Raw genomic sequence first — 8922 nt, forward strand, 5'->3', positions numbered from 1 at the left:
GCTTTGATTGGAGGTGGATAGTATGGGAGCGTAATCCTGTATATTAAGTCTGGTGCGGAGCGCTGTAGCACATACAGGGAGCTCCAGGAAAAAGAGATTAGCGCGTGGCCGCGTACAGTCGTTATGTAACGCCATCAGTGGCTTTGCATCGGCTCACAGGCAAGCTGATGTCACCGCCCCGCCATCGCAGCCGGTAATGGATACCACTGGGTCTGTGGAGAGGTCGGATTACACAATGCTGGTCTGGGTGGCGTGTGGGCAAGCTTAATCCAGCGTTTAATTTGTTCAGGAAGATTATAATCCATAATGATGTCACCGCAGATGATGCGACACAGAAAATGTCGACACCAATATATTTGTACGAGTAAGTTGCATTCTCACTTACATCGTCATCGTCACACTTTGCATTTAAAATAATAGAACTGCTGTCTGTTTCTGAAGTCTTTCTCTTCGTTGACCAGTTACTGTAGTTTGTCACATAACTAAGGTAAACCCGCAGTTAAAGTGTTCCTATTTCGCATCTCAGTTCCCAGTTCCCAATTGCCAAAACCCAGAGCCGTATAATAGAAGAGTTCCGACATCTCCATTCACTCCAATGGACCAGTTTTTTTTCCAGGAAGTAGAAAGTGGAACTCTTCAGTAAAAAAAGCAGCACTGTCGAGGTGCATCAAAATAGACAGTGTTGTACTTTGAAAGGGTTTTTCATCCCTTGAAATGAATCAAATTGTACATTATCGGCTTTATTTTAGCATGCAAAAGTAGCGCGAGACCCATTCCTGGCTGTTCATTGGCTAATGATTCTTGCATTTTGGTCCTCCGCTGACGCCACTCTCTCTCTAGAGGACACTACCAAAACCGACAGACAAAAAGAGCGATGACAGACAGATAGAGAGCAGAGAGAAGTTGCTTGCACGTTGCAGACCATGTTGAGAAGAGTGAAAGAAGAGAGACAGAGGCAGAGAGATACAGGGACGATGGTTGTCAAGGTTTCGGCAGCCCCGCTACAATCAAACAGCCTACGATCTGCTCTAAGCCACACGTGGGGCTCTCAACACCAGTTTGCTCGCAACAAACATCCAGACAACAGACATCCATATAGAGTATTTAAAGATGGGAGGACCAGACATGGCTATCCTGTGGAGGGGGACAAGCAGAAAGATCAATAAAGTATCCCTTTATTATGTAAGAAAATATGAAAGCCACATTTGTGCCTTCACCAAAGGTTTCATTTTCAAAGCGTTAATAGCATTGAAACTTAGATGCATCCAGGGTGGGAATTACACAGAGACCATCAGGCCATGGTCTGCATTGCCCCTCCCTCTGGCTGTGATGCCCTGAGATCCTTAAGGCCACCTTGGCAGTGCCCTGCTACCAGCCTGCTACTGTCAGTTGCTTTACAAGCATCAGTGGTCTCAGTTTAATGTAACCTGCCCTATGCAAAGGATGTGTCATTGGCTCATTTTAACACACATTTCAGAAAAAGAATGGCTCTTCATGATGTCAATAGAGCAATGGCCTTTGTGCCCTGGCATGTGGCCTTGTGCCCTAAAAAAAATTGTGAGGCCGAAGGCCAGATGGCCTTGCCCTTAAAATGATGAAATCCCCACCCTGGATGCATCTCAAGGTTAAATATAAAATCGTGATCCCAAATCACAAAGGTGCAAAATGTTTAAGCAGAGCAACATCGCCCGCAGTTATAAATCACATAGATTAACAGTTATAAATCACATAGATTAATAAGCGTTAGCCCATTAAGCTTCCGTGCCCTCACGTCTCCGGGGCACAGGATAATAACATACGGTATGCCGTGTGAGGTCTTAAACATTTTCTCCCTTTGTGGTTTGTAGATTTCAGGAGAGCTCTGTCTCAAGGAATTCCAAGGCTACTTAGTAGAGTGTGATGAATGACTTGTCTTGTCCTGTTTTGTTTCCGTGTGCAGATTTTCAGGAACCTTACGCCGTAGTGGTCCTTCTAGAAAAGGATTTAGTGGTGATCGACCTTGCACAAAATGGGTACGTCTGACTCTGTGGCTAAAGACCTCTTCATCATCTTGACTTCCTGTGTTTCATACACCTCGGCTACACTACCACAGATGACATATTATTGCTCTTTATAATTTATTGCTTTATACTTTAATATCCTGATGTACAGTAGTATGATATAAACTATGGAGTGACCCAGTCTGTGCCCCCCCCCCCCCTGTTCCCAGTTACCCCATATTCGAGAACCCCTATCCTCTGACCATCCACGAGTCTCCTGTGACCTGCTGCGAGTACATTGCTGACTGCTCTGTGGACCTCATACCTGCACTTTACTCTGTTGGCTCGCGGCAGAAACGACAGGGCTACAGCAAGAAGGTACAGTCTGAGAAGGCTTCATTTGATAGCACTGACAGCACCCCCTGTAGCATATTTTACCACACAATCAATCCCCTCACTTCCCCTGACATTAATGGGGGGGGGGGGGGGGGGGGGTGAGTCACCTGAAAACATTTGAACACTGTAAAAAAAAAAAAAGCTGTTGGTAATGTACTTTGCATTCTAGTGCCATTTTGCTGTTTGGTGATGTATTTTTCTTCTTTTCCCGTGGATAACTGGCCAAACATAGATGGCCTGATGTCATGTCAGGGTATTTGCAGTACAGCTACAATGGAGTTTAATGGAGTACCGTGGGGATGACGTGTTTTTGTAGGCTTACCCACAAGTCAGCTGCACTTCCTGGTTCATAGGTGTAAAAGGCAATGTAATGGAATTTGTGTATGGGGATTTCGAGTTAAATGCATGAAATAAGGTCTGTGGTTAACAAAAGTGTATGAAACAGCAACGTTTGTGTTCAGCGAGAAAATCTTCACAAATGAGGAACACTTTTATGACTTTTGAAGCATAAATGTTTTTTTGTTGTTGTTGTTTTTTACATGATTTTCAGAAAACGCTTCATTTAAGTGCTAGCATCCAGCTCTTCCAGACTCATTCCTCTGGTACTCTCTAGCAGAAAAGATTTAAACTATCAAAAACATCAGCGCTAAAAGGTTTCGGTGTCTGTTCCTCAGAATCAAAGAGTACATTTTCCTCAATGCAAAATGTCAAAATTAGAAATGTAAATGTGCCAGGCTCCAGTATACCAGCGTACCATCACGCATAAGCCAAGCTCGAGAAGGTTAGAGCATCAAAAATACAGAGAACACATAAACACATTATGCCACATGTCGTGGTGACACTATAGCATACAGTGGTACTATATTACCCGTGTTGCTGTGAAACTAAATGGACTATATCGCATCACCTAATGATCCTCCTCCTCTCTTCTCTCGTTCTCTCGGCCGTGTGTCATCAGTAGGCGGACCCCCGCTCTCTTAGCCATTATGTATGCTTATGTTCTGTTCCCTGTCGCCTTGTTCTAAGCTCCCGGTTGGAAATGTCAGCATGTAATAACCCAGACTGGGCCGCCTAGCTGCCGTTTTTGTTCAGCAAAAGGCCTTGCCAAGCTGCGGGAGAGCATTCTCACATAAAGATCACCATTGTTGAGTCATCCTGGTGACCTTTTGCATGTGCCAACGGGTTCAAAGCCAACATCCCCCCACCACCCCTCCTGTCACCACCGCCACACATGCACGCAGACACACACACACACACACGGAGGTGCATAATGTATGCAGCAACTAGGGCAGATAGGCAGATTCTCGTCCTTTCTCTCGTGCACACTCACACACAGACCCAAATGTTAGCAGGGTTGCCACGGGTCTGGATAGTACTTGAAAGTGCTTGGTTTTGGCCTACCAGAAATCTTTGAGTTTGAGCCTTGTGCATTATGTCATCTCAAAATTCACCTGTATGATACATTTGTATTATAGAGTATATCTGGAGTGCTGGGCCAAGCTTGATACACTTTCTTCCTATCTACAGTATTACTCTGTGCATAGGCTACAAGCATAATGTACAGCAGGGGTTCCCAAACTGGGGTAGGCGTACCCCTAGGTGTACGTGGCGGTACTACAGGGGGTACTTGAGAGAGGAGGGCAAATGGAAAAATGAAAGAATAATTCTTGAAAATAAATGAAAGATTAAAATATATATGCTCAGCAGGCACTAATTGTAACTTTCACTCCATTTCTTATTTTGTAATGTTATATCCTTCAAAAGGTGGGTTATCATTCATTCATTGCATCATTATGCTATAGTTTTCTCTTCCCGTTTTCTAAGCAAAATGTTGTAGTCGGGTAAAGGGGGTACTTGGCTACTGAAGCCCAAATAGTTTGAGAACCACTGCTGTACAGCTATTAGCTGAGAGCTGTGCTGTGCTGCATGTGTCATTGTCTCTGTTGTGGTCTCTCGTAGGCATTCTTAGCTCAGATATCCAGCTGGTTGCCTAAGTAACCCGCATTGTTTAGCTTGAAGTCTTAAGACCTTGATGATGCTCAATAGTGAAGCTTTTGAGTTTGTTTTCATCAAACGCTGTTGCCATGGAAGTGGTTTTTGAGGTGCTACTGTACATGTAGGGATGCTTGAAAACTCACGGAAATGTGAGACAGTTTATTTCCAAGAGCCATAGCTGTGCTCAACATGCCCTAACACAGTTATCATAGATACTCTGTGCCTAATGTATAAGAATGTGCAATATGGTAAAAATATAACGACCGCCCTCAGTTATCTTAGATATACTGTGCCTTAATGTATATAGAATGCTCAAAAATGTGCACACAGAACCAAGTAAATTGTCGTTGCCTTAATGTATATAGGACTGTGTATATAGGACTGGGAAATATGCTAAGTGGAATGACCGTCTCGAATGTATAGTGTGTACAAGAGTGTACACAGAACAAACTTGAAACTAGACACTTTTTACTTTTTTTTTACTTTTTCACTTTTTATTACCTCATACTTTTACACACTGAACACTTTATCCTTATTACCTCGTTACTTTTTAAATACCTTATCTTTATTACCTTGACTTATTGTATTGTCTTGTCTAACGCACCTAGGGGATTGCTTCAATTTCGTTGTTCTTAACTTGTTTTGTAACAGTGACAAATAAAGCTCATTCATTCATTCATTCATTCATTCGAAATTGGCGCACACACACACACATCAGAAGGGGTGAAGATTTGAATCTGATATGGGGTTTGGGTGTGGCAAGATGGCTCTGCACCGCGGGCTGCGGCACACAACGTGCATGAAGGTGCAACAAGGGACCGATCGTCGCTTGACGGTTTACTCATTGAAATGTATCATTAGTGGCAACCCTGTGTTAGTCATCTTTTTCTGTAATCAAGGTTTCGACTCACTAGGAATCCTTGTGTGTGCGTGTGCGTGCGTGCGTGTGTGTGTGTGTGTGTGTGTGTGTGTGTGTGCGTGCGTGTGTGTGCGTGTGTGTGCGTGCGTGTGTGTGTGTGTGTATGTGTGTGTGTATGTGTGTGTGTGTATGCGTGTGTGTTTGTGACCAAATGTTTTTTATTGAACAACAAAAGCACACAACAGAAGACACATAATTACAGCTTGGAATCTATTGAACTCGTTGTCTTGCCAGTGTCTCTTGTGTGATATGTTTGTTTGTTTGTTGTTGTGTCTATCCAGGAGTGGCCTATTAGTGGTGGAAACTGGGGTCAAGGCACACAGAGCTACCCCGAGATCATCATCACTGGGTAAGGCAACGCTGATGTCATCACCCGTCGCTATTGTCTTGGTGTGACTCTATAGAGACACTGCGGAGCGCGTCATCATTCAGAAACCACGCCCAAAACGGGGAAAACAAAAAGTCCCTCCTGGCGTTCTCCAACTTACTTCCTTGACAGCTAAATCCACATTTTTCTTCTCGCCAATTCTCAATGGCTTCCTTGTTTTGCTCGGGAGTACAAAACAAAATTAATTGGCGATTTTTTACATTCGTTGTCTGCGCAGCCCACCACACAACCGCTTTTAACTATGTTTAATTCAAGGAAAATTACGCTGGCATATGGAAGTGAATGGAGAGCTTTCCCCCGTGATGGGCGTGGCCTATTTCATGCAGTGTCTCTCTCTCTATTACTTTCACCACTCCTGTTCCGCACCATCAGGTCAACACAGAACCAGAAGAGAAGGAGTCCTTATCAGACTATACTGTAGGCCTTTATATTCTAGTCGAGTAGACTTTCCCCCATTTTGATCTTGATAATCCCACCCTAAGGTGTCAAAGACGAGTAGAGGAGGAGCATTTAAAAGAACACACACACTGAGAAAGTGACATTGAGGTATGGGTGTGTCAGGAGGAGGGTCCCGCTCCTCTCTGTAACTCCCTCTCTCCTCCTCACCCCCAGATCTGCCAAATTACTATTCTGATCGTGTTTCTCTCCCTGAGATACTGCAACATCCTGCAAAATGTCCCCCCCCCCCCTGTCTCCCAACTCACTCCGCTGAAATGGCAAAAGAAAATGAAAGGACAGAAAAGAGAGATAGGAAAAAAGAAAATGTTCTTCTAAGACATTGACACCCACATGGGCAGCGCTTTGTGATTGTCACCTGTACTGTCAATGCTCACGAATATGCAACAGGAAAGGTGCACTTCATTCATTTTTAGGTGATTATTCGTGGATGTTTGTTTGGACATTTTGTCTCCAACCCCGGTGACCGACTGATCATGTACTGATCATGTACTGATCATGTGCTGCTTATCAACCTCGCTAGATACAAGTTGTCAAAACACGATTGGTTAAATCCCTGTGGAGGAGAGATTTAGCGCGGCAGTGAACAAACAAGATATTTTTGCGTATTTTTATATTGTAGATGCTGTAGAACAGCACAAATAATCTTCCATAACAGTTCTTTCACAGTGGTGCTTCATCAATTTCCAATGCTTCAAATTTCACAAACAGGGAATATTTCTTGACCAGACTTGGACATTTTATGGAAATCCCTGGATGTGCATAAGACAGCAGGATACACTTATATATTAAATTATTCTCTGTCTTGTTCCTTTCTTTGACTTCTCTTCTCTTCTCCCCCGCCCCCTTCTTTTTCCCTCTTGAATTTCCAGGCATGCCGATGGAACTGTGAAGTTCTGGGATGCCTCTGCAAGTAAGTTTACCCACCTGTTTAAGTCCCGTTGATGCTTCACTTAGATGTTGTTTAGAGTAAGTATGGTGTGTGACCAGCAATTCTCTCCAGCTTAAGAGCACAATAGATTTCACAATATTCACTGTCGGGTTCAATATGTCAGCTGTCCCTCTTCTCCCCTCTGTCCCCAGTAATGCTCCAGGTGCTGTATAAGCTGAAAACAGCCAAAGTGTTTGAGAGAAGCCGGCCCAAAGAGGACAAGCAGGGCAGCACGGAGGTGTCGGATGAAGACCCGTTTGCCATTCAGATTATGGCCTGGTGCCCCGAGAGCCGGATGCTGTGTGTGGCCGGGGTGTCAGCCAACCTTATCATCTACCGCTTCAGCAAGCTGGAAGTCACCACCGAGGTGGTGCAGGTGAGGAGCAGCGTGCGTCACTACGAGTGCTCTGCAATTTCCTCAAGCCCCTTTATTTCCCATGCCCTGATATTGACCCGTTTTAAGGTTATTAACACACACACACACACACACACACACACACACTCTCTCTCTCACACAGCGTTATATAAATCTGCCTAGTCAAATGGAGTGTGGTTGCCATGCCAACAGACAGAGCAGTAAACAAGCTAAGCTAGCCTGTCATTATAATCTGCCTTGATAGTGATGGTAAGTGGTTACGCGGGTGTGAGGGCAGTCTGTGTTTAATGAAATTTCGACCAGTATGTGTGTGTGTGTGTGTGTGTGTGTGTGTGTGTGTGTGTGAGAGAGTATCTGAACAGTCAGGTGGTGAGCTGTGTGTGTGTGTGTGTGTGTGTGTATGTGTGTGTGTGTGTGTGTGTGTGTGTGTGTGTGTGTGTGAGAGAGAGTAGCTGAACAGTCAGGTGGTGCGGTGTGTGTGTGTGTGTGTGTGTGTGTGTGTGTGTGTGTGTGCGCACGCGTGCGTGCGTGTGTGTGTGTGTGTGTGTGTGTGTGTGTGTGTGTGTGTGAGAGAGTATCTGAACAGTCAGGTGGTGAGCTGTGTGTGTGTGTGTGTGTGTGTGTGTGAGAGAGAGAGAGAGGAGCTGAACAGTCAGGTGGTGAGGTGTGTGTGTGTGTGTGTGTGTGTGTGTGTGTGTGTGTGTGTGTGTGTGTGTTAATCCCTGACATCTTCAGTGTGAAGCGCTCAGTGCCGTGGTGTTTCGGCACTGCACTTCCCAAACATCACCTGTCAATCAAACAGTGTGGGCGGGCCATGCTGTGATGTCTTTTTCCTCTGCTTTTCTCCTGGTGCAGTTTGAGTTCCTCTTCCTGCTCTCTTAAGCCATGCTGGCTATCACTGCCAGAAACAACAACAGACATGTATTAGTATGAAAATGTCACAGTCATGGATTACAAATGCATTGCTCAATAGCACCCTGGCAGTAGTAGTTGTTGTAGTACCGTAGTAGATCCCAACAACTTTGGGGAACTTTCCAGTCACAAAGTGGTCTCTGATGCCTACTGCCACCCGCAGAGAATGTGTCAAGAGAGATGTCAGCCTCTGCACAGTATGTGTCTGTGGTCCAGGTGTCGATCAGGGCGAGGCAGTCTTGGAAAGCTGTGATTAGGGGAGCAGCCTCGCTTCCCACGAGGCCAAACACCTTCTGTATCTATAACCTGAGAGACATGAAGGTAGAGGGGCTGGAGACAGGCTAGAGTCTGTATCTATAACCTGAGAGACATGAAGGGAGAGGGGCTGGAGACAGGCTAGAGTCTGTATCTATAGCCTGAGAGACATGAAGGTAGAGGGGCTGGAGACAGGCTAGAGTCTGTATCTATAGACAGTTTTCACCAGCTGCAACCCCACAGCACTTCCTTTTTCTCAGCTTCTTCTTCAGTGTTTTATGGCGGTTAGCATCCTTAAATGTTGCATTACCGCCA

The 8922-nt window shown here is 44.9% G+C and overlaps 1 protein-coding gene across 3 annotated transcripts in view; it reads left to right on the forward strand.

Moving 5' to 3' along the window:
* The window catches only part of LOC310782041 (syntaxin-binding protein 5-like), a gene marked incomplete at its 5' end in the record, with an annotated part of 148724 nt that overhangs the window by 117815 nt on the left and 21987 nt on the right, over positions 1–8922 (forward strand). For all 3 annotated transcript variants that reach the window (XM_083642690.1, XM_083642691.1, XM_083642692.1), the window contains 5 exons: positions 1940–2012; positions 2210–2357; positions 5571–5638; positions 7006–7046; positions 7217–7440. In XM_083642690.1, the coding sequence (XP_083498816.1) occupies positions 1940–2012; positions 2210–2357; positions 5571–5638; positions 7006–7046; positions 7217–7440 (554 nt within the window). The remainder of the gene's footprint in view (positions 1–1939; positions 2013–2209; positions 2358–5570; positions 5639–7005; positions 7047–7216; positions 7441–8922) is intronic.

This window comes from Poromitra crassiceps, assembly GCF_964638095.1.
Source record: "Poromitra crassiceps genome assembly, chromosome: 9".
Lineage (NCBI taxonomy): Eukaryota > Metazoa > Chordata > Actinopteri > Beryciformes > Melamphaidae > Poromitra > Poromitra crassiceps.